Source organism: Oryctolagus cuniculus, chromosome 14 (genome assembly GCF_964237555.1).
Source record: "Oryctolagus cuniculus chromosome 14, mOryCun1.1, whole genome shotgun sequence".
Taxonomy (NCBI): Eukaryota; Metazoa; Chordata; class Mammalia; order Lagomorpha; family Leporidae; genus Oryctolagus; species Oryctolagus cuniculus.
In genome coordinates, this window is record NC_091445.1 from 86451177 (window position 1) to 86476936 (window position 25760).

The 25760-nt window shown below is 38.6% G+C and overlaps 1 protein-coding gene across 13 annotated transcripts in view; it reads right to left on the reverse strand.

Moving 5' to 3' along the window:
* Positions 1 to 25760, reverse strand: part of CENPK (centromere protein K) — an 80437-nt gene that overhangs the window by 11104 nt on the left and 43573 nt on the right. For 10 of the 13 annotated variants that reach the window (XM_070056766.1, XM_008262269.4, XM_051853719.2 and 7 more), the window contains 2 exons: positions 25075 to 25128; positions 20491 to 21330 (listed from right to left, as the gene is read on the reverse strand). In XM_070056766.1, coding sequence (XP_069912867.1) covers positions 21172 to 21330; positions 25075 to 25128 — 213 coding nt within the window. In that variant the 3' untranslated portion in view covers positions 20491 to 21171. Of the gene's footprint in view, positions 1 to 4214; positions 4329 to 20490; positions 21331 to 25074; positions 25129 to 25760 lie in introns of those variants that run through there. The other 3 variants (XR_011382066.1, XM_070056765.1, XM_070056767.1) reach the window with 3 other exon arrangements.

The following is a 25760-nucleotide window of genomic DNA, read 5'->3' on the forward strand; positions in this document are numbered from 1 at the left end:
GGGGGTAGGAAGGAGGACCTTTCTGAATACCAATTCTTAAATTTCAAGTTTCTGCTAACATTATTGCCCATTTGATCTTTTTTTCTTCCTAAACCGGAGGTAGTAGGTGTAATTCTTCTGGTGAATCCATGAATAGTTGGCTAAAAGAAAGCATGAATCAGACTCAGAATGTCCAAGAATAAAGTTCTTTCAGTGCTTCATTGAGGTTTGAAAGAGGAAAGCATCTGTCCACAGAATCGATAGCCCTCATTTTAATCAGAGGGTTTTTGGCTAAATGCCATTAAAATATGGAAACAGGTCTTGTGGTTGGTATTGAACTGATAGAATTAAATAAAGATAATTCGTGTGTGTGTGTGTAAAATACATGAAGTGGCTAAATCTCAGAGCAATAATACCAAAAAAAAAAAAAAGTGGACACAAAGCAAGTTTTGTGTCATACCACTTTTTAAATAGTCATGAACTTTAAAACCTTCCTTAATTTTTCAAATAGGTACATGGGGACAGACAGCACAGAAAAATAAGGTTGAGCAGTAATCACCTGTATACTCTATCTGAAAAGTTTTTGCCCTCAGCTAAAACAAACTGCCCTAGGAAGGAGCAGAACTGTAGAGGAACTTACTCACTTTGGCTAATTACTTATTCAAAGAGTGCCATCCTGCGTCTAAACAGAGTAATGAAAAATTTCCAACAAATTCCTTGTCTCTTCCTAACAATTAAGAACATTATGAGTAAGAGTAAAAAATTATGAGAATGAGAAATGAAATGTTGATTTAACTTCATACTTATACATATGTAAATGTTTTAATATTACAGAAAATTTAAAACATAGACAAAAGGAAAAAAATGGTATAATGAACTCCAATGTAGCTATCATTTAGTTTTACCAAGTGCCAAAGATTGGTGGATTTTGTTGCATCTATATTTCTATGATTTGTTCTACTTCATGAGATTATTTTAAAGCCCATCTCAGACATCATTTTATTGCATTCATTATTTCTCTGCATTTCTAAAATATAAGGACACTCTCTTTGTCTCCGTCTCCTGAACACTCTGTCTCTCTCTCTCTCTCTCTCTCTTTTGCTCTCCTTCTCCCTCTTTCCTTTTTTGCCCCTTCCCTCCAGTCTGTCAGGTTTCCCCCAATAAACTCTTTCCCTTAAAAAAATAAAATAAAAGGACAAAAAAAACTACCATACCACTATTACTTTTAAAACATTAATAACTCCTTTATGCCATCAAATGTCAGATTCCTCAAAGAAAATAAAGATTATGCATTCTACAGAAATCTGCATTATGTCACATACTTATATTTTTTGGTGGGAACACTTTTTTCAGCAATTATCAAGTACTCAAGATATTGTTATCAACTATAATCACCATGATGTAAAATAGAATTTATTCCTCCTATATAATTGAAATTTTGTGTCCTATAACCAACATCTTCCCAATTCCTCCTTTCCCCTTAAATTTATTTTAATCTATTCGTTCATTTTCATTTCTTCTATTTTTATAAAATAGTTTTGATTAACATATAATACTTGTAATTTTTACAGATTTTTTTAATCTATTTGAAAAGCATAATGACAGAAAGAGAGGAAGAGACAGAGAAAGGAGAGACATACAATATTCTATCTGGTGGTTCACTCCCCTAGTAGCTTCAATGGCTAGGGATGGAAAAGGTGGAAGCCAAGAGCCTGAGATTCCATCCAGGTCTGCCACATGGGTGGCAGGGACTCAAGTGTGTTTACCATCATCCACTGTTCCCCAGGCTCATTAGCAGAGAGCTGTATCAGAAAGGAAGCACATGGAACTTGAACTGGCACTCACATACGGAATGCTGGCATTCAAGAGTTAGCCTAATCTACTTCACCATAATGCTAGCCCCATAATTTCATCTTTTTCTTGCAAAACAAATCCTCTATTAATTTCTTGTCATATGAATACTATATTCAGCACTTCTGTTAGCATGGAAATATTTTAGTACAATACTCTTTCATATTTTATTTAATTTAAATATATGAAACAAACCCTAAATAAATTTCATTTGATGTAGAAACTTAAAAATTTTTATAGAGAACAATCTTTTTCTCTTTCAAAGCATTTTGGTGTTATTTCTCCATTTAAATGCAGCTTCAAAATGCGTAAGAGAATTGATAGCAAATCCCCTAGTTAGTTCTTAAAAAAAAGTTTTGCTAGTAATCTTTATTTTTTTTTTATTTCTTTATCTTTATTTATTTGAAAGAGACAGAAACAGAAACACACAGAGATCTTTCCTTCTGTGGTTCACTCCCCAAGTGCCTGCAACACCATCACAAGTGGCATCTCAACAGCTGGGCCAAATGCCCACCCCTGCTAGTAGTCTTTAGAGGCCTATTAGACTTAAGTGAACAGCGCCCATTCAAAAATCCAAAGATGGGAGCCTGTGCTATGGCACAACAGGTTAGGTCCCAGCCTGCAGTGCTGGCATCCCTTATGGGTGCCGGCTCAAGTCCCCAGTGCTCCACTAGTAATGGGCTGGGAAAGCAGGGGAGGATAGCCCAAGTCCTTGGGCCCCTATTCCCAAGAATAGGGGAGACCCAGAAGACGCTCCTGACTTCGGCCTGGTCCAGCTCTGTGCATTGCATCCATTTGGTGAGTGAAACAGTGGTTGGAAGATCACTTTCTCTCTCTGTTTCTCCCTCTCTCTCTCTCTAATTCTACCTTTCAAATAAATAAATTTTTTAAAAAGAAAAAAATCAAAGATAGAATAAATGGAAACTGAGGAGACAAGGGAATATATATATGGATATGGACGTACATATATGTGTACATACATATATATACAAACATACATATTTCAAAGAATAAAAAAACAGAAGCAAAGGCAAAAGAGTTTGAGATTAAAAGAATAGGGACTGAGGAGTTTTTAAACAGAAGTCCAGAGACTTGGGACAGAATATTTGGGACATCCTCTATCAGAGCACCTGGGTTTGAGTTCTGGCTCCACTTCCAATGCCAACTGCCCACTAACGTGAACACTGGAAGGCAGTAGGTGAGATTCAATTTCTTGGGTCACTGCCATCCACATAAGAGACATGGATTGAGTTCTGATCTCCTGGCTTTGGCCTGGCCCAGCCTCAGCTGTTGTTGGCTTTGGTGAGTGGACCAACAAATGGAAGATCTATGTCTCTGTCTCTATACATTTTTTTCTAAGATTTATTCATTTGTCATTTATGTGAAAGTTGGAGTTACAGATTGAGGCAGAGAGAGAGAGAGGATCTTCCATCTGCTGTTTCATTCACTAAATGAAACAGCCAGGACTGGACCAGGAGGAAGCTAGGAGCCAGGAGCATCATCCCAGTTTCCAAAATGGGAAGGGGCCCAAGCACTTGGGCCATCTTCTGCTGCTTTCCCAGGCCATTAGCAGGGAGCTGGGTAGGAAGTGCAGCAGCCAGGACATGAACTAACACCTATATGGAATGCTGGCATCACAGATGGCACCTTTACCTGCTGTACCACAACACCAGCCCCCTGTATCTCTACTTTTCAAAAAAAAAAAATGTTTAAGTAACAAAGATCTTTTGAAGATTTAATTCATTACTATGAATTAAATTAAAATTTTTAAGCTAAAAACCCAAGGCATTTCTTAAAAGTAGATTGCTTATAGCTTCATAAAAACTAAAAGAAAATTTCTGATTTTATGCTTACTTATTAACCTGAAACAGGTATTTCTGAGTGTTATATGAATTATGAATTCTTCCTTTGAGACTTAAAACTAGAGCCAACACATTAGGACCAAATTCTAGATAGTTTCTGTACATGTAATTCCTTCAATGAGACTTTAATTTGATATGGTGAAAATAAATATTTTCTAATATTTAAAAAGACTTTTGGGAGGGGGTCACTGGCGGCACTGTAGTACAATGGGTTGAGGTGCCACCTGCAGCAGAGGCATCCTACATGCATTCAAGTTGGAGTCCTGGCTGCTCCACCACCTTCCCTGCTAATTGCCTGGGAAAGTAGCAGAAGATTGCCCAAGAGGTTGGGCTCCTGTTGCCCACATAGGAGACCCAGAAGAAGCTTCTGGCTCCTGGCTTCATCCTAGCTCAGCCCCTATCGTTGTGGCCATCTGAAGAGTGAACCAGAGGATGGGAGACCTCTCTCTGTAAACTCTTTCAAATAAATAAATAAATCTTAAAAAAAAAAAAAAAAGGTTATGGAAAGACTATGGGGCACTCACTTTGTGACACAATAGGTTAAGCTGACATTTGTGACATTCCCATCCCATATCGCAGTTCAAGTCCTGGTTAGAGTCCTACTCCACTTCTGATGCAGTTTCCTGCTAAAGCAATCTGGGAGGAAGTGAATAATAGATAAGTGCTTGAGCTCCTGTCAGCCATGTGGAAGACCTCGATGGTAAAAATATTTCCTCCCAGGAGTATCTCTTAAATTATAAGTGTAATTCACAAAGTAATAGTTCTAAACACTGATAAACTCTAATTTACCAACTTTTTTTCAAAAATCATGTTTTTGGTATCATTGCTAAAAAGACATCACCAAAATCAGTCACTCCTCCAACTCTGTTCTTCAATATTTTGGTGGATATTTTGGGTCTTCTCCATATGAATTTTAGAATCAGTTTGTCAATACCTACAAAGTAACTATCAAGGATTTTAATTTTTTTTTTTTTTTTTACAAATTTAAGGGCTGGTGATATGGTGCAGGTTGTTAAGTCACTGCCTGTGATACTGATATCCCATATCAAAGCTTTAGCTCAGATTCTGGCTATTCTGTTTCCAATCCAGCTCCCTTCTAATGCTCCTGAGATAGCAGCAGAAGATGGGCCAAAATGCTTGGGCCCCTGCCACCCATGAGGAAACCTGGATGATGTTCCTGGCTCCTGGCTTCCACCTGGTCCAACCCAAGTTTTGTAGCAATTTGGGGAGTGAACCAGTGGATGGAAGATAGATAGATAGATTCTCTCTCTCTCTCTTTCTCTCTGTGTGTGTCTATGTCTCTTCTCTCTCATTCTGCCTTTCCAAATAATAAAAGATTTTTAAATTTAAATTGACACATAATAACTGTACACATTAATGGGTGACACTGGGATCTTTCAATACATGTATACAATGTTTGATGACTAGTTCAGGGTGATTGGTATAAAATATTTATCATTTCTTTTCTGTTGGGAACATTCAACATCCTTTGTACTAGCTATACATAATTAAGAAAGATCCAAGATGGCTGAATAGGGTATAGCCACACTAACCGAAGCTGCTCTGGGATATGAAAAGAACAAAGGAAGGTTTACATTTCCAGGGATCTGACAAATGGAAATTTTCAATGATGAAGTAGAAAAAACAGAAACAAAAGCAAGGGCTCCGAGGGACCATAGGAGAGAAGACAGAGATACCACTGCAGGCAGCCATGCTGGTCCCAGCCAGCTGCCTGCTGTGAGCTGCCATTTTACTGTGCCAAGATAGGAAGAAATCACCACACCCCGCTGCTCACAATTTTAGCTGAGAGGGAATTCCACAGTCACCCAATGACTCTTACTTGAGCCTGGAGAGCTGACTGGGGTCTGAGCAACTGCCAGCTTGTAGTAAGGAAGCCAACTTGCTTCCTTCCCCTCCCCCAGTTCTGAAGAGCACCATGTTCTGCAGCGTGCTTCTGTGCTATCAGCATCACAGTCAGAATCATGACAATGTGTGGGGCAAAGGACAGAGCCCTTGTATTCTGCAACAGTGGGAGATCTGGGGCTACACTCACACACTCACTGTTCGTGAGTAAGGGCAACTCACCTTAGCTTCTGGGGACTAATGCCATAACCAGCCCATAAAAAAATCTCCCACCTGGGAGACCTGGGTAATGATCCCACTATGCCCTGCAATACCAGGACTGGAATAATTCATTCTAAAATTCTCAGCACTGGAATCTACCTGGTGGGCAAATGGAAGAACCTACCTGCATTCCACCTCTCTGGACTCTTACCCTCCAGAGTAAAATCTCTTGTATACCTTGTAGTCACACTGTAAGACTGGAACAGGGTCCAGTTCACATTCCCGAGTCCTAGAACTACGGATGTTGGCATTATAAGCCACAGTTCCAGTTAGACTTTGCAAACAGGACATGAGGGAGGGTCTATCCATATGAGGAAAGGTCAATTAGTATGATACAATCCTAGAGCCACAAACCCCAGCATCACTCAGGCTTGTCAGTAGGGCAAGGGGGCAGCCACCCCTGTTCTCCCTTAGCACATAGAACAAAGCCCTGGTTATCACATTTGTCATGGAGACTGACATTGAACTCTCTGTGGATAAAAGATACATACCCAGGAAACTCATTCATCTCAAAGTCACACTTCTATCTCTAGGAACGGCAGCACACTAGACCACTATGCCATTTATAGACACAGCTGACATTGACTAAGAAAAAAGAAATCACTCAGAGACTACAGTATTGGGCTCACCTAGAACCAAAGCCAAAGCAACAAGCCATGTGATTAAGTTGCGTATCTGCTAAACCATAAACACTTTTAAACATAAACGCTTTTAAAACAAACCCTACTCTATAAAGAAAAATGGACAAATACAGCAGATGTAGACATCAATGTAGAGATACAGGAGACATGAAGAAGCAAGATAGCATGATGCCTCTAAAAGAACACAATATCTGGGGGGATTCCAAGATGGCAGAATAGCAACAGGGCAGTTTGCTCTAGGCAAGGCGAAAATAGTAAAAAAAAAAAAAAAAAAAAAAAAAAAGAAAGAAAGAAAGAAAGAGAGAGAGAGAGAGAAAGGAGAAAGTGCATTCTCAGGGGAAATCTGCAGGGAAAACCACAGTGGAGATTCTGCAGAAGCAGAAGAGACCCCACACATCTGTGTAGAAGGTGCAGGCACGCCTGAATATGAGGTGATCCCAACCTCTCAACAAGTCACAGGCTCCAGGGCTCCAGGCTCCATCCACCTAGGTGGAGCACCCACAGCAGCAGGCTCGGGACCTCTCAGCCTCTCTGTGGATGGGACAGCTAGCAGGGCAGAGTGGATCCTCTTGCAGCCCGGGACCGTGGAAGCCCTCAGTGCTGAGACAGTGAGAACACTGTGACTGCTTGCCAGGGTACACGGGGTAGCTGGGTCTCCGGGAAATCACTGTGAACAGCTCCCTTTGTTCAGAGCTCTCTGCCTGCCTGGGGTAGGTCACTGCGGTGGGACATAGGCTCACGCTGAGGGGTTCACAGATCCTTTGTGCAGTCCATGTGGAAGCACAGTTGCATATGATACCCACAGAGGGCTAACACCCAGGCATTAATCACCTTGGAAGAGAGGGGGTAAGGGAGTGATCAAGACCACAGAAGTGACTAAGCCCACCTCCTTCTGTTAACAAGAAGAGATCTACCACACCCAACTTGGGTGTCACCCAGATACTCACCCCAGCCTGAAGCACTGACTAGAGCTCCCTGGCCACACCAGCACATACCTCTGAGTATTCACTGAAAGAGCAGACATTCCACTAAACCATAGAGGCACAGCTCAAACATAAAAGCCATGAGAGGAAAAAACCAAGTATCTCTACAAACACCAAAATAAATGAAGAAATTCAAGAAACAATATTAAGGAAGGAGCACTGGAAGCTGCTCCCCCATGAGGCTGCAGATCCTGAAAGGCAGCCGCAGGGCCAGGCGCTATGGCTGCAGAACGGACCCGGCCGCTGCGAGGCTCTGGCAGCCTCAGCACACCTAGTCGGTGTAAACCCGGCACAAGGTCCCAGGCCCTGGGCCACTGGCTCAGGTAAATTTTTCCATAACCTTATGGAAAGAAAGGGCTTTGAGACATGTAACATTTCTGTTACATTTCTTTCTCTGATGGACTTGCAGAAAAACGAAGCTCTGGATCACCTGATTAGTCTGAGTGGGGCAGTCCAGCTCAGGCATCTCTCCAATAACCTGAAGGCTATTTTAAGAATGAAGCAACTGGAGGACCATGAAGCCTTTGAGACCTCATCATTAATTGGACACAGTGCCAGAGTGTATGCACTTTACTACAAAGATGGACTTCTCTGTACAGGTGAGAGCCGCTGGAGCTTTTGTTGTTTGACTTTGTATAGTTTTAAAAGCAAACATTATATAACGTGTGTAATAACTATTAAAATCTAGAATTCAGTATGTGATCTTGCAATTAGAATGGACATGCATTTCTATATATAATCAGTGCCCACATTTTAGGCAACATATTTGACAGGCAATGTAAGTAATTCTTAAGCAATGTTTAGAATAGTCCTAGGCAGTTTTATCAATGATCCCAAATCCTATTTACTTGCATCAAGTATATAGAGGTATGTGGTATTCTTGTGGTATTCTTTTTTCATCCAAGATAATTTCTTTTTTTTTTTTTTTGACAGGCAGAGTGGACAGTGAGAGAGAGAGACAGAGAGAAAGGTCTTCCTTTTGCCGTTGGTTCACCCTCCAATGGCCGCCACGGCCAGCGCGCTGCGGCCGGCGCACCGCGCTGATCCGATGGCAGGAGCCAGGAGCCAGGTGCTTTTCCTGGTCTCCCATGGGGTGCAGGGCCCAAGCACCTGGGCCATCCTCCACTGCACTCCCTGGCCACAGCAGAGAGCTGGCCTGGAAGAGGGGCAACCGGGACAGAATCCGGCGCCCCGACCGGGACTAGAACCCGGTGTGCCGGCGCCGCTAGGCGGAGCATTAGCCTAGTGAGCCGCGGCGCTGGCCATCCAAGATAATTTCTAATAAATGTCTGTGTGTTACCTAAACTGCATAGTTGTCATTTAAAATAAATATAAACTGTTCCTTTGTGTAAATATATCATCATGATTTATCCATTTCCATATTAGTACATATTCATGTTATTTGTATTTTTATGAATATTTTTGTTTATATTACTCTTTTCTCCTCTTAAATTATTTATTTGAGTCAGAAGCCTAAAAATAGAATCACCAGATCCAGAAATGTGAATGGTTTTATCTGTAGCAGCCTTTCCAGGTAGACTAATTGATGCCATGCCCATAGCAAGCTCGTAAGTAACTTGTTTCTCCCTTAGAGTGTCCCACTAGTCCTAATCTTTTTAATTAAGAGATGTGTGATTTCTCAATATTGTTTAAAAATTGCATTTCCTTGTTTATAAATTGTACATTTTCCCATGTGGTAGTATATTCTCTGAAATGCTACACATTTTACCAGTTTTCTTAAACAAATATTTATCAGAGGCAAAAAAAAAAAAAAACAATATTAAGGAAGACAACATGATCTTGTAAAAGCAAAACAACAATTCAAGGTTAGAATGTGAACATGATTGGTCAAATGTCTAAAACAGAATTCAAAAGATTAATCACAGGATTACTGAGAAGCAACCAGAAGCAAATCCACAAATCAAAGAAATCCATACATAACATGAATGAAAATTTTTCCCATGAAATTGATATTTTTTTCCTTTCTTTTTTTTTTTTTTTTTTTTTTTTGACAGGCAGAGTGGACAGTGAGAGAGACAGAGAGAAAGGTCTTCCTTTTGCCATTGGTTCACCCCCCAAGTGGCCGCTACGGCATGACCGGAGCAGCGCTGATCCGAAGCCAGGAGCCAGGTGCTTCTCCGGTCTCCTATGCGGGTGTAGGGCCCAAGGATCTGGGCCATCCTCCACTGCACCCCTGGGCCACAGCAGAGAACTGGACTGGAAGAGGAGAACCGGGACAGAATCTGGTGCCCCAACTGGGACTAGAACCCAGGGTGCTAGTGTCACAGGTGGAGGATTAGCCTAGTGAGCCATGGCGCCAGCCCGATATTGAGATTTTAGAGAGAAACCAAACAGAAATATTAGAAATATTATTAAACAAATCTATTTTATTTAAATAGATCAAGTAAAAAATGTGGTGGAAAGCCTTAACAACAGACTCAGTGAGACAGAAGAAAGAATATCCAAGTTAGAAAAAAAAAACTCTGGAAATCTCTGTCAGATCAAAAAGAAATTAGAAAAATTAAAAACAGTATTGGAGATTTATGGGATACTATTAAATGACCCAATACAGGTCCTAGTAATTCCTGAAGGCGTGGAAAGAGTGAATGGATTAGGAGGCCTATTTAGTGAAATAATTACAGTGAACTTCCCTAATGTGGAGAAAGAAAGGGACTCCCAAGTACAAGAAGCACATAGAACTCCTAATAGATATGAGCAGAAAAGATCCTCATCACAACATATTGTCAAACTTCCCACAGTAAAACATAAAGAAAATATTCTAAAATGTGCACAAGAGAAATGCCAGATTACTTTCAGAAGATCTCCAATTAGACTCACAGCAGACTTCTCATCAGAAACCCTACAGGCTAGAAGAGAATGGAAAGACACTGTCCAACAATTAAGAGGGGAAAAAAAAACAACAGCCAACCCTGCAAAGTTCTCATTTATGAATGAAGGTGAAATAAAGACTTGCCATAACAACCAGAAATCGAAAGAATTTGTCACCACTCCTCTGGCTTTATGGATAAATCATGATGATGTGCTACACACAGAAACACAGAAAGATAGTCATCATTATTAAAGAATGTGAAGGAAGAAAACTCCCAGTAAAAGTACAAAGGAAAGCCAAAGTAAACAATAGGAATATTTATGGAAATGGGAAAATGGCAGGACCGAGTCATTATTTATCAATAGTCACCTTGAATGTAAATAGTCTCAATTCTCCAGTTAAAACATATAGACTGGCTGAATGGATTAAAAAAAAAAAAAAAAAAAAACCATCCATGTGCTGCCTACAAGAAACATGCCTCACAAACAAAGATACATACAGATTGAAAGTGAAAGGATGGAAAAAGATATTCCATGCTAACAGAAAGCAAAAAAGAGCTGCTGTAGCCATCCTACTATCAAAGAAAATAGACTTTAACACAAAAATTGTTAAAAAAAAAAAAAAAGACAGAGAAGAACATTATGGAATGATTAAAACATCAATTCAACAAGAAGATGTGATTATGATAAATGTGTATGTACCCAATTATTGGGAGCCTGGTTATTTAAAAGAATGTTAACATTTCAAAAGTGAGACATAGACTCCAATACATTAATAACAGGGGACTTAAACACTGCACTTCTATCAATAAACTGATCAACCAGACAAAAAAATCAATAAACAACAGAGCTAATCAACACTATGGACCAAATGGACCTCACTGGTATCTACAGAACTTTTCATTCCACAATTGCAGAATACACATTCTTCTCATCACTGCATGAAAATGTTCTCTGGGATAGACCATATGCTAGGCAAAAAACAAGTTTCAGCAAATTCAAAAACATCAGAATTATACCATGCATCTTCTCCAACCACAACAGAATGAAGCTGGAAATCAACAACTCAAGAATCTCTAGAATATTTGAAAACACGTGGAGACTGAACAACATGCTCCTGAATGAGCAGTGGATCATAGAAGAAATCAAAAGAGATATCAAAAAATTTCTGAAATGAACGAACATGACAATGCAATATATTAGAACTTATGGGAATCAGCCAGTGCCGTGGCTCACTTGGCTAATCCTCCACCTGTGGCACCAGAACCCTGGGTTCTAGTCCCGGTTGGGGCACCAGATTCTGTCCCGGTTGCTCCTCTTCCAGTCCAGCTCTCTGCTGTGGCCCAGGGGTGCAGTGGAGGATGGCCCAGGTGCTTGGGCCCTGCACCCGCATGGGAGACCAGGAAAAGCACCTGGCTTCGGATCGGCGCAGTGTGCTGGCCATTTGGGGGGTGAACCAATGGAAAAAAGGAAGACCTTTCTCTCTGTCTCTCTCTCTCACTGTCTAACTCCGCCTGTCAAAAAAAAAAAAAAAAGACTGGAATCAACAAAAGCAGTATTAAGAGAGAAGTGTGCAGGCTGGCACTGTGGCAGGTAAAGGTACTACCTGTGGTGCTAGCATCCCATATGGGTGCTGATTTGAGTTCCACTTGCTCCACTTCCAATCCAGCTCTCTGCTAATAGCTTAGGAAGGCAGTAGAAAATGGCTCAAGTGTGTGGGCCCCTGCATCTACATTGGGGATCAAGTGGAAGTACTTGGCTGCTGGCTTCAGCTCTGCCCAGCTCCAGCCATTGTAGCCATTTGGGGAGTGAACCAGGGAATGAAACAGTCTCTCTCTCTCTCTTTATCTCTCTCTGTGTGTGTCTCTTTCTGTGTGTATTTGTGTGTGTGCCTCTGCCTCTCTGTAATTCTGACTTTCAAATGAATAAATAAATCTAAAAAAAAAAAAAAAAAAAAAAAAGAGGGAAGCATATAGCAATCAGTGCCTAGATCAAAAAATTGGAGGGGCTGGCGCTGTGACTAGCAGGTAAAACTGCCGCCTGCAGTGCCAGCATCCCAAGTCTTTGGGCCACTCTATCTGCATGGGAGAGCTAGAAGCTCCTGGCTTCTGACTTTGGATGGGCACAGCTCCTGCAGCTGTGGCCATCTAGTGAGGGAACCAGTAAATGGAGACCTCTCCCTCCCTCCTTGCCTGCCTGCCTGCCTTCCTCTTTCTCTCTTTCTTTCTTTTCCTTCCTTTCTTTCTCTTTCCTTCTTTTTCTTCCTTTCTCTCTTTCTCTTTCTTTTCCTTTCTTTCTTTTCCTTCCTTCCTTTCTTTCTTTTCCTTTCTCTTTCTTTCCTTTCTCTTTTTCTTTCTTTTCTCTTTTTCTTTTCTTTCCTCTTTCTCTTTCTTTTCCTCCTTTCTCTTTCTTTTTCTTTCCTTCCTTCCTTTCTTTTCCTTCCTCTCTTTCTTACTCTTTCTTTTCCTTCCTTTCTCTCTTTCTCTTTCTTTTCCTTCCCTTCTCTCTTTCTTTCTTTCTTTTCCTTCAAGAGAGAAATTCCATTCACAATGGCCACAAAAACAAATATTTAGAATAAATTTAACCAAAGAAGTGAAAGATCTCTATGATGAAAATTATCACACATTGATGAAAAAAATGAAAGACACAAAAAAAGGAAGCATATTCCTTGCTCATGGATCAAAACAATCAATATCATTAAAATGTCTATACTACCTAAAGCAATCTACAGATTCAATGAAATCCCTATCAAAACACCAATGGCATTCCTCATAGAGTTAGAAAAAACAATCCTAAAATTGATCTGGAATCACAAAAGACCCTGAATAACCAAAATGATCTTGAGCAAGAAAAACCGAGCTGGAGGCATCACAGTCCCTGATTTCAAAGCATACAACAGGCCGGCGCCTTGGCTCACTAGGCTAATCCTCTGCCTGTGGCACCGGCACCCCAGGTTCTAGTCCCAGTTGGGGCTCCGGATTCTGTCCCAGTTGCTCCTCTTCCAGTCCAGCTCTCTGCTGTGGCCCAGGAGGGCAGTGGAGGATGGCCCAAGTGCTTGGGCCCTGCACCCGCATGGGAGACCAGGAGGAAGCATCTGGCTCCTGGCCGGCTGTGGCGGCCATTAGGGGGGGTGAACCAACGAAGACCTTTCTCTCTGTCTTTCTCTCTCACTAACTCTGCCTGTCCAAAAAGCATACAACAAACCTATACTAATTATAACAGCGTGGTACTGGCATAAAGGGAAGGAGGATGGGAATATCATTAAGTTCTTGGAATTTTAGCTATAAGTCACATTAAATATCTTAAAAACAAAAATTAAAATTAAATATATAAAAAGAAATACATAACTAGTTTTTCTGACCAGTTATCTTAGAAAATTAGAAGCCATTCCTCTTATCCAACCGTACCCCTTTACCCATTGACGACTTTCCCACTGCCTTGACATGTTATCTGTGCCACTCCCCCGAAAACTACTATTCTTTTTTCTACCTCTATGAAATCAACTTTTCAACTTCCACATTTACAAAGAACATGAGGTATTTCTCTTTCTGTGCCTGACCTATTTCACTTAACATAATGTCCATGGTTCCATCCATGTTTCTACAATGATAAAACATCATTCCTTTTTATGGCCGGAGAGTATTCCATTTTGTTTATAGACCACATTTTCTTTATCCATCCATGCATCAATAGATACCTAGATAGGCTATTGTGAATAGTGTTGCAAAAAACATGAGTGCTGATGTCATTTTTAGACACTAATTTTATTTCCTTTGGATATGTATCCAGTAGGGGGATTGCTAAAAAATGTGGGAGGTCTATTTCTAGCTTTTTCATACTTCAATATTTTTACTAATTTACATTCCTTACAGTGTATGAGTCCCCCTTTCTCCATATTCTCACCAGGATTTAATTTTTGTCTTTTTAGTAACAACCATTCTAACTAAATGAGATATCTATTGTGGTTTTTATTTGCATTTTCCTGATGTTTAGTGATGTTGCGCATTTTTTCTGATACTCTTTGGAACATTAAATATATCAAGAAACATCTATTTAGGATATTTGCTTATCTTTTAGTTGGATTAAGTTATGTATCTGTTTGCTATTGAATTCCTTGTATATTCTATATATTATTTGTTGGATGAGTACTTTGTGAATATTCTGACATGGATTCTTTTGCTCTGCAGGAGCTTTTCAATTTGCCTTCTTTGTTGTTTTTTGCTTTTATTGCCTGAACATTTAGGGTGGTAACCAAAAAAGCCTATGCTCAGAACAATATCATAGGACTTTTCCTCTGTTTTCTTCTAGTAGTTTCATAGTTTCAGGTATAATATCTGTCTTTGATACATTTTTATTTTTACTTTTGTGCTTGATGTGATAGGAATCTAGGTTCATTCTTTTATACATGAACATCCAGTTTTTCCAGCACCATTAATAGAAATGATCACCTTTTCTCCAGTGGGTGTATTTGGTACCTTTCTTGATAATCAGTTGGCTATAAAATTGTGGATTCATCTGGGTCCTCTATTCCATTCTACTTTTTGTTAATTATGTGATTTTGTATTATTGCAAGAGCAAGAATATCCACTATGACGGTAAATAGAAATGATGAGAAGGGACATCTTTGCCATGGTCTTGATTTTAGAGGAAAACCATCTAATTTTCCAACCAAGAATTGTGGGCTTATTTTAAAAATGTTATATTCATCTATTTTACTTATTTTTTTAATTCTATATAAATTTTTAATTTTTATAACTTTATTATACCATGATATTCAACAAGAAAAAAGTATAAAGACCACAGTTTTGTAGGCATATAAATAAGGACCTAAAGAAAAATCAAATCACAAGATGTCCATTTTGTTCCTATACATTTCTTTGTATTCTATAGAATACATATGATATTTGTCTTTTGGGGGACTGGCTTATTTCAACAAGCATAATCATTTCCAATTCCATCCATTTTGTTACAAAAGAAAGCATTCATCCTTTTTTATGGCTGAGTAGTATTCCATGGTGTATATATACCACATTTATTCTATCCGGTCATCAGTAGACCAACATTGGGTTGATTCCATCTTAGCTATTATGAAGCTGCAATCAATGCGGGGTACAAATAACTTTCATATGCTGATTTCTTTTCTCTTGGGTAAATTCCCAGAACTGGGATGGCTGGGTCATGTGGTAGATCTATTTTCAGATCTCTGAGGACTCTCCATACTGTCTTCCACAATGGCTGTACTACTTTACCTTCCCACCAACAGATTAGAGTACCTTTTTCCTCACATCCTCACCAGCAGTTATTTTTTGATTTTTGAGTAATGCCCATTTTAACTGGGGTAATAAAACTTTTATTTGCATTTCCCTGATTGCTAGAGATCCTGAGCATATTTTCATGTGTCTGTTAGCAATTTGTACTTCACCTTTTGAAAAAATGCTTGTTCATGTCCTTTGCCCATTTCTTAACTGAATTGTTTGTTTTCTTGTTGTTGAGTTTCTTGAGCTCTTTAAAGATCCTGGATATTAATCCTTTATCAGTTAAATATTTTTCAAATATTTTCTCCCATTCTGTCAGTTGCCTCTTCACTTTCTGAAGTGCTTCCTTTCCTGCACATTATTGATTTAGGTATGTTGAACTATCCTCCATACCAGGGATCAATCCTACTTGGTTCAGGTAAATTATCTTTGTAATGTTTTCTTGGACTCTATTAGCTAGTATTCTGTTGAATATTTGTGCATCTATGATAATCAGAGATATTGGTCTATATTTCTTTGTTGCATCTTTTCCTGTTTTTGGGATTAAGGTGATGCTGGCCTCATAGAGTTTGGGAGGATTCCCTCCCTTTCAATTATTTTTGAATAGTTTGAGAATGGAATTAGTTCCTCTTTAAAAGTTTGGTATAATTCAACAGTGAAGCCATCTGGCCATAGGTTTCTCTTTGTAGGGAGAGTCTTTATTACTGATTCAGTCTCCATCTTGACTATGGGTCTATTAGGTTTTCCAAGTCTTAGTGACTCATTTTTGGAAGATTCCATGTGTCCAGAAATCTATCCATTTCTTATAGATTTTTCAATTTGTTGGCATATAGCTGATAAATTTCTGATGATCTTTTCTGTGGTATCTGTTGTAACATCTCCTTTTTCATCTCTGATTTTATTAATTTCATCCTTCTCTTTTAATTTTTATTTATTTTGGTTAGTTGAGCTGATAGTGTATCAACTGTTCTTTTTTAAAAAAAATAGTTCTCCAATTTGCTGAGCTTTTGTATCTATTTATTCTCTAATTTTTTCTTTCTTCCTAACTTTGGGTTTTGTTTGCCTCTTGTTTTTCTAGGTGAACTGTGGGGTTTTTGTAGATAATGCTTTATCAAATTGAGGAAGTTCCCTTATATTCCTAATTTGCTGAGTTTTTGTTTTAAAAATGAATGGAGGTTTGATTTCAGCAAAAGTCTCTTTTTCATTTATTGGTATAATCTTATGATTTTTCTGCTTTTGTCTGCTCATATGATAGATTATATATATATATATTTTTTTTTTTTAAAGATTTATTTATTTATTTAAAAGGCAGAATTACAGAGAGGCAGAGACAGAGAGATCTTCCATCCGCTGGTTCACTCCCTAAATGGCTGCAATAGCCAAAGCTGGGCCAGTCCGAAGCCAGGAGGCAGGAGCTTCTTCCAGGTCTCCCATGCGTGAGCAGGGGCCCAAACACTTGGGCCATCCTCTACTGCTTTCCCAGCCACAGCAGAGCGCTGGATCAGAAGTGGAGCAGCTGGGTCTAGAACTGGCGGCCATATGAGATGCCAGCCCTGCAGACGGTGGCTTTACCTGCTACACAACAGTGCTGACCCCAGATCATATTTTTGAATGCCAAACCAGCTCTGCATACCAGAATAAATGCTGTTTGGCTATAGTATAGTCTTTTTTGTACATTATTGGATCAATTTTCTAATATCTTGTTGATGACTTCTGAGTTGTGTTGATAAAACTGTTGTTGCTCTTTCCTATCTACTTTCGGTATCAGAATAATGCTGGCCTCACAGAATTAGTTACAAAGTGTTTCCTCTGCTTCTATTTTCTGGAACAGATTGTGCAAAACTGGCATCACATAATCCATGAATATTGGGTAGAATTCACTTGGTGAAACCGTCTGTGGTGGAGGCAGCCTTGTGGTGGAGCAGGTTAAGCCACCACCCACAATGCCAAGCATCTCATATGGGCACCGGTTCAATTTTCAGTTGCTCTGCTTCTGATCCAGCCCCTTGGTTATACACCTGGGAAGGCAGAAGATGGTATCTCAAGAACCTGTGTCCCTGCCATCCAGGAGTTCCTGGGGCCTGGTTTTGGCCTGGCCCAGCCCTGACTATTGAGGCCATTTGGAGAGTGAACCAGTGGAGGAGCTCTCTGTCTCTCCTACTCTTTATAACTCTTTCAAGTAAATAAACAAATGACTAAATAAATAGAAAGGGAGGGAGGGAGGAAGTAATAGTGGGAAGGAATGAAGGGAGGGAGAAAAAGAAGGAAGGAAAGAGAGAAAAAGAAAACTATTTTGGACCAATATTTTAATTTGGAAGCTCACTGTTTATTTTATAAAGCCTGGTATATAGTAGTTATTTCTCCTGCACGTTTATTAATTACATCTCTCACAGATTTGGTTTACTTCATCTAAGTATATCAAATCTGTGGGTATAGAATTGTTCACAACATCTCTTTATTATCCTTTCAATGTTCATATAATCAATAGTGACGGCACTTTTCACGAATTCTGGTATTAATAGGTTTGTCTTCTTTCTCTGTCAGTGAGGCAAGATTTATTACTTTTATTTTCATTGAATTTCACTCTGGTTTCTCTGAATTTCTTCATTTTCCTGTTTTCAGTTTAATTAATTTCCTCTGTGATTTCATTTCTTCTTACTTTGGATTAACTTGTTCTCCTTTTTCTAATTTCCTATGATGGATGATTATTGATTTTAGGTCTCTTGTGTTTTCTAATAGATGCCTTAAACTCCATAAATTCTTTTAGCAATGCTTTTACTGTATCACACAAAGTCTGGTAAGTTAATTCTATCAATTTATTTTGTTTATAAGATCAAAAGTGATCAAGAAATCTTGCTATTGCAAGAAATATTCATTAATGAATAAAAGCAGGATGAAATCATCATGTAAAACAAAAACTTACCATGTAAATTGAGAAAATTGTATAACAGCTTTGTCAATCCTTTCTGTAATCTGTAACACAGAGGACTTCATATACAACAGTGGCATCTCCTTTAAAGAATTACTATCAGGCTTATACTACCAAAACCATTTCTTGTGCCTCCAGTATCTTGAAAAATAAAAAAAATTGCTCACTCCTTTGATGACCACTTGGAGTATTCCAGGAAGGGACTTTCTATATCATCTTTCCCTTAAAGTTATATTCTTTAAAATATAACAGTATTTCTGTTCTCTACAGAAGGACATGGTATATGTAGACTATCATTTGCTTACTTTAAAAATGATGAAAAGTAATTCAGACAGGCAAAAAACTTGATGATATATAAGGTACATCAAAAAGTTCATGAGAAAGGCCAGTGTTGCACAGTGGGTTAAGCCACCAGATAGGACACTGGCACCTCACATGGGTGCTGTTTTGAGTCATGATTGCTCCATTTCTAATCCAGCTCCCTGCTAATGTGCCTGGGAAAGCAAGAGAGGATGGCCCAAGTACACAGGAGACACAGACAATGTTCTTGGCTCCTGACTTCACCCTGGCCTAGCCCTATCCATTGTGACAAGTGAATGAAGATCTCTCTTGACGTCTCTTCTCTCTCTGTAACTTTGCCTTTCAAAACAAACATATAAAACTTAAAAAAAAAAAAACCTCATGGAAAATGTAATTAGAAGATAAATTTGTTTTGATGCAAAATATTTTGAAATCCACTTATGTGGGGAGCAACTCGGACTAGACTAAGTTACTGGAATTAAGACTTATTCTATGCATCTGCTCTCCCACAATGTGGTGCTGGGAGAGGAGTAAACAGCTTCTACACAGCTGCCTCCAGTTCGACCAATAAACTGCAGGAGCTGCTCCTGATTGGAGGAGAGCAGCGTGCTTGGTGTGTGGGTAGCAGAGTTGGGATTGGTGGAAGAGGACTATAAAAGAGGAGAGAGACAACATGCACCAGGAACATCTGGAGGGGTCGGCAGCCAACCCAGGAAGAACCAGCAGCAAACCCGGGGAGGGCCGAGCAGACAAAAGAACAGCGCAGGGTCCTGTGTCGTTCCTCTGCGAATGGGGGAGCGACACACATATAATTTTTGTTTCTTTTTTTTTTTTTTTTTTTTGACAGGCAGAGTGGACAGTGAGAGAGAGAGACAGAGAGAAAGGTCTACCTTTGCCGTTGGTTCACCCCTAAGGACACTGCGGCCGGCGCACCATGCCGATCTGAAGCCAGGAGCCAGGTGCTTCTCCTGGTCTCCCATGCAGGTGCAGAGCCCAAGGACCTGGGCCATCCTCCACTGCCTTCCTGGACCACAGCAGAGAGCTGGACTGGAAAAGGAGCGACCAGGACAGAATCCGGCACCCTGACCGGGACTAGAACCCGGTGTGCCGGTGCTGCAGGCAGAGGATTGGCCTATTGAGCCATGGCGCTGGTTTCACATATAGTTTTTTATAAACTGCATTTCCATCAACTCTTCAAAGATCCTTCACATAACAGAAAGCATGTTCAAGTATAAAAGTACATACAGACCGGCGCCACGGCTCCGTAGGCTAATCCACCACCTGCTGCGCTGGCACCCCAGGGTTCTAGTCCCGGTTGGGGCACCGGATTCTGTCCCAGTTGTTCCTCTTCCAGTCCAGCTCTCTGCTGTGGCCCGGGAGTGCAGTGGAGGATGGCCCAAGTGCTTGGGCCCTGCACCCGCATGGGAGACCAGGAGGAAGCACCTGGCTTCTGGCTTCGGATCGGTGCAGCGCACCGGTAATAACAGCCATTTGAGGAGTGAACTATTGGAAAGGAAGACCTTTCTCTCTGTCTTTCTCTCTCTCACTGTCTAACTCTGCCTGTCAAAAAAAAAAAAAAAAAAAAGTACATACAAATTTGTTAGAAAACAAATGATATTAAACAGGTTTATAATTCTCTGTTAGAGTGTACGTAATCCTGAATGTGTCCCATGTGATATCTTAATTAATCTACCTTAGAAATGTCTTTTCCATTTTAAAAAATAGTCTACACAATAGTTAGAGATATTTAGAATTTTATTTACAGAAAATTAACAAAACATTATGAACATAATTTTGTTGGTAATAATTAGTAGAATCAAGAGTGGATTAATTTATGTCATTTGAGATACAATATACATTAAAATACAGTTTTTAGGCTATCTTTACCCATTATCTCTTTAAATTTCAATTTTTAACAAATGTAGAAAAAAAAGCAGTAGACATGAAACAAATTTACTAAATATTTAAAATTATGTAGCCTTCTACAAATATTACTCAAACTTAAAAACCATCTGCAAATTAAATCACTTTTGCATTACAACTGCTAAATATAAAGGAGTTAAGTACCAGGTAGAGCTCAAAATCCACACATAAATTTTAAAAGAAAAATATTACATTAGCAATATCATAAATTAACAAAGATTTTCTGAAGAATATTGCATGATATAAAGCATATTAAATGTTTTATGAGTCTAGGATATTTTTTATTTACAATTTTGCCCATACAGTTTAAAACGCCAAAGCACTAAGCAAGGACCATTTAACAATGAGTAATGGGTGGCAGCATGTATCATTTAAGGATAAAAGGAAGATGGACTATGTGTTTCCACTTGCAAATAATATTCTTTATAGAAATGTCCTGTGTTTCTATTATCAGTGAATGACAAGAATCTTTACTATGTTAAAGAGACCATTCTATTACTGATGGAAGGCTTCTAATCTTATTTGGGTTGGATCTTCTGGATGTCTCAAGGCAATTCCATTACGCAGCAGCAGTTCAATATAAGGAGGCCAAAAGGAATCACTAATTTTGACATATGGATCATGTGGAACATCAAATAATCTATTTATAAGAGTCTAGAAAAAAATCATTTAAAATGTATTTTGTTACAGCTATAATTAAACAGAGAGGTTTCCACCAAAGAATGTTTTCTTTTCTCCTTGAATAACTGTTTATGTCATAATTTTTATTTACTAACTTAACTGTTTTAAAGAATGAGAAAAGCCTTAAAATGAATGTCTGCACTTTATCTTAAAAATATTTCCTAAAATGTGATAGAAAACATTTAAAAATCCCTTTTCTTAACATTAATAATTTCTTACATAAAAAATAGTTTGAAAAAATCAACATTCTACAAAATATGTATAAAACTCAAAAGAAAGCAAGTCTGCTGTATATTTAGGACAAAAGTAGGACAAAATCATCACTTCTGCCCTCTCCCAAAACATCTATTCTTCTGGTAAATCTTTAAAGCAGAGGCTGGCATGGGACAGCAGATTAAGCTGCCACTTGTGATGCAGGCATCCTGCATGGGTGCCAATTCCATTCCTGGCTGCTCCACTTTCTTTTTTTTTTTTTTTTTTTTTAATTTTTTTTTTTGACAGGCAGAGTGGACAGTGAGAGAGAGAGACAGAGAGAAAGGTCTTCCTTTGCCGTTGGTTCACCCTCCAATGGCCGCCGCGGCCGGCGCGCTGCGGCCGGCGCACCGCGCTGATCCGATGGCAGGAGCCAGGAGCCAGGTGCTTTTCCTGGTCTCCAATGGGGTGCAGGGCCCAAGCACCTGGGCCATCCTCCACTGAACTCCCTGGCCACAGCAGAGAGCTGGCCTGGAAGAGGGGCAACCGGGACAGAATCCGGCGCCCCGACCGGGACTAGAACCCGATGTGCCGGCGCCGCTAGGCGGAGGATTAGCCTAGTGAGCCGCGGCGCCGGCCTGCTCCACTTTCAATCCGGTTCCATGTTACTGTGCCTGGGAAAAGAGTACTTGGGCCCCTGCAACCCACTTGGGAGACAAGGATAAAGCTCCTGGCTCCTGGCTTCAGTCTGGCCCAGCTTTGGCCACTGTGGCCACTGTGAACCAACAGATGGAAGACCTCTCCTTCTGTCTATCCTTCTCTTTAACTCTGCATTTCCAATAAATTTCCATTTCCATCATCTGCTGCCTCTCAAGCACGTTAGCAGGAAGCTGGGTTAGAATCCAAGCCCAAAACCAGGCACTCTGAAATGGGATGCAGGCATCCCAAGTTGCAGCTTAACCTGCTGCTCCACATTACCCACCCCGAATATCTCTGATTTTTTTTAAAGTCTTATTTATTTATTTATATATTTACTTACTTATTTGAAAGAATGACACAGAAAAAGATCTTCCATCTGTTGGCTTATTTCCCAAATGGCTGCAACACCATGGCTGTGCCAAGCCAAAGCCGGAAGCCAAGAATTCCACTCAGGTCTCATTTGAGCCATCATCCACTGCCTTACCAGGAGCATTAGCAGGGAAACAGATGGAAGGCAGAGCAGCTGGGACTTGAACCAGTGCTCCAAGATGAGATCCCAGCACTGTGGGTGTCAGCTTACTGTACCACCCATCAGTTCTTCTGATTTCTTAATCATACATGTTGAGGGGTTACAATCAAAACTGAAAAGATTTGTGTAATCTGTATTAATTTTCCAAACTACAGTCTAAGAAATTGGTCTACATGATTTGGTTCTTATCTTGAAAAACAGGGTAGTCTAATAAATTTAGGGAAGGTTGCTAATGTGAATGAGAATCATCTGTCTATCTCAAATCCAATGGCATTAAGAACATTTTTTTCAAGAAAATATTTACAATTCTTTAAATATTAATGCTTTATAAAACATAGTGAATATTTTTACTATATTTTTTCCTCAGCTACCTTACAATGTTTTCACAAATTAAAAAATCAGAATTCAGAGAAGTTAAGGAACAAAAAATTAGTAGCAGGTCATGGATTAGACTATATCTGAATTGCCAAGCTATAGCTTTAATTGAAAGATGTTTTTATTTTAAGGAACACAGAAAAGACATAATTTACACAAATATAAAGTACACTGAAATGAATAAAATTAACCCACCAAGCTCTAATGGCAATCATATTTCATAATAATATCAATATCATAATCATCTTTAAAAAGATTTATTTATTTGAGAGGCAGAGTGACAGAGAGCAAGAGAGAGGGACAGAAACTGAGAAAGAGGGAAGGTTGGAGGGAAAGAGACAGAGAGGGAGAGAAAAAGAGAGATATCTTCCATCCACTGGTTTATTTCTCAAATGGCTGCATCAGTCAGGTCTGGGCCAGGCCAAAGCCAGGAGCCCAGATCTCACTTTGGGTCTCCCATGAAGGTAGAAGGGACTCAAACACTTGGACTATCAAATACTGCTTTCTCAGGCATATTAGCAGGGAGCTAGATCAGAAGCAGAGCAGCCACAGACTTAAACTAGCACTCTGATTAAGGGATGAACTGCCAAGTGGCAGTTTAAGCCACTGCACCACAATATTAGCCCAGTATCACAATTCCAGATAAAATATTTTCAACTAGCATTAACTTTACCTACTTCAAGACCCACATCTTGGGGAAAAAACTTTTGGACTCATTTTTCTTAGGCATCACAATAAAGAATTAAATATATTTCTACTTTGTAGTAAGTATTCATTTTAGTACAACATAAAATCATTTCTTTTCATTTCTAATTTTAATTGTATTAACTAAAATTCTAGTAGATGCCAGAAATCGTTAAAAACAAAAAATTCAAATTTAAAATGAGTATGTATATTACATTTTATTTTTCATCAAGTTGCTGCTTAAGTATTCATGATTTTTAATACTGATAATGAGAATCTAAAAGACAAAGTTAGGTTTCAAATTGTGTTTTATACAGTATCCTATAGCCCACTGTTTAAAAATTATATTTGAATTTCTAGTTTATGTCTTTCAAAATTTGTCAAATGAAAAACTATTGAAAAAATTTATAATGAGAAAAAACAGCCTTATTTCAGTAAAAGATGAAATAGCTAGAAATGTTTAAAGATTATAAATCTAACAAATATTTATATTTTGCTGTTCAAAGCAATAAAATTTTGTATTAAGATATCTTGAATCACAAAAATTGGTTAATTGAACAAAAAAGAGACGTTAGCTCCCAATTCATTAAATGACAGTGAAACATGTTTTCTGAAGTTGTTCTTTCTTCTAAATTTACTAAAGACCTTTAAACACTTGCCACAAATTGTCGTTATCAAGATTTCTAAAGTAATTAATAATATACCTTATAATCTGGTTCAATTTCAAAGTGATTTTTAAAAACAAGAATACTTACAAAGCAAAGTAAATGTCAGAAAGAGTTGGAATTACTCAGTTCTTATAATAATAAGTGACTGATGTCATTCATTTAAGGGAAATTCTGTAGAAATATCTATCATTTTAAGGAAAGACTCTTAAAACTCACATTTTTTACATAGAGCAGAAAACTTCCAACTAAAGATTCTATCAATGTAACAGCACAGGATTTCACTATGAATATTAAATAGCAGCATTAAAAATACTTCAGGCATTTATCTGTAATAAATCTCTTAAAGATTGAAGGTTAGACTTTAATTTCATATTCATTTTTAAAATTATTATATTTTTCCTAATACTGTAGAGAAGATGGACACCAATTTTCAACTAAAGTTTAATTATTATATATTTAATAAACATTGACATATTCCTTAAAAATTAAAGTTTTTCTTTTTAAGCCTGACTTTAACTATTCAAAAATGACTATGAGACAGCTTCAAGACAAACTAAAGAGAAAACTTACCTCTAATATTTCATGTAGTGTTATCAGCTGTGCAGTTGATTCTTGAATGCTTTTCTTTGAGAAAAATAAAGAAATTAACATTTCAATTCTGCTACTGGCAGAATATTAGGCTTAATTATGAAATTTTTAAAGTTAGTATTTCTTAACTTCAAGGGTACAAACTAACATTCATAATACGGTGATTTAAAAAGAAATATGAAAATAAATGTTATTGTACTAAAGTCAAATTCATAAAAATGTAGTTGGAACATCTTCTGTAAATTTTGTAATTTTTATGAAAATTTTGCAATTTTTGTGAAAATTTTGTAATTACTAGAAGAAATAATTCAAACTATTCATAAACATAAAATAAATTGCATTATATATATTATATAATCATATAAAAAGAAAGTCTAATGTTCAATTTCCCAACAAACTTCCCCAAACAAATGACCTTCCAGAGTATATTCATGCAGTGTCAGGACAGGGGAACTAGCTTCCAAGAGAGCACCCTCATCTTTCTACAGCTGCTGATAGCTACTCATGTTAACTCAAAGGAGAGTAAGTCTCGTCCCAATTCCACACAAGACTTCCTCAAACATTTGATGACAGCTATTAGAAGACCAAAAGTCGTCTACATATTAATTATCATGAGTTACTTCAATTATTTTCCAAATGTATAATTTGAAACCCTTCAATACCATGGT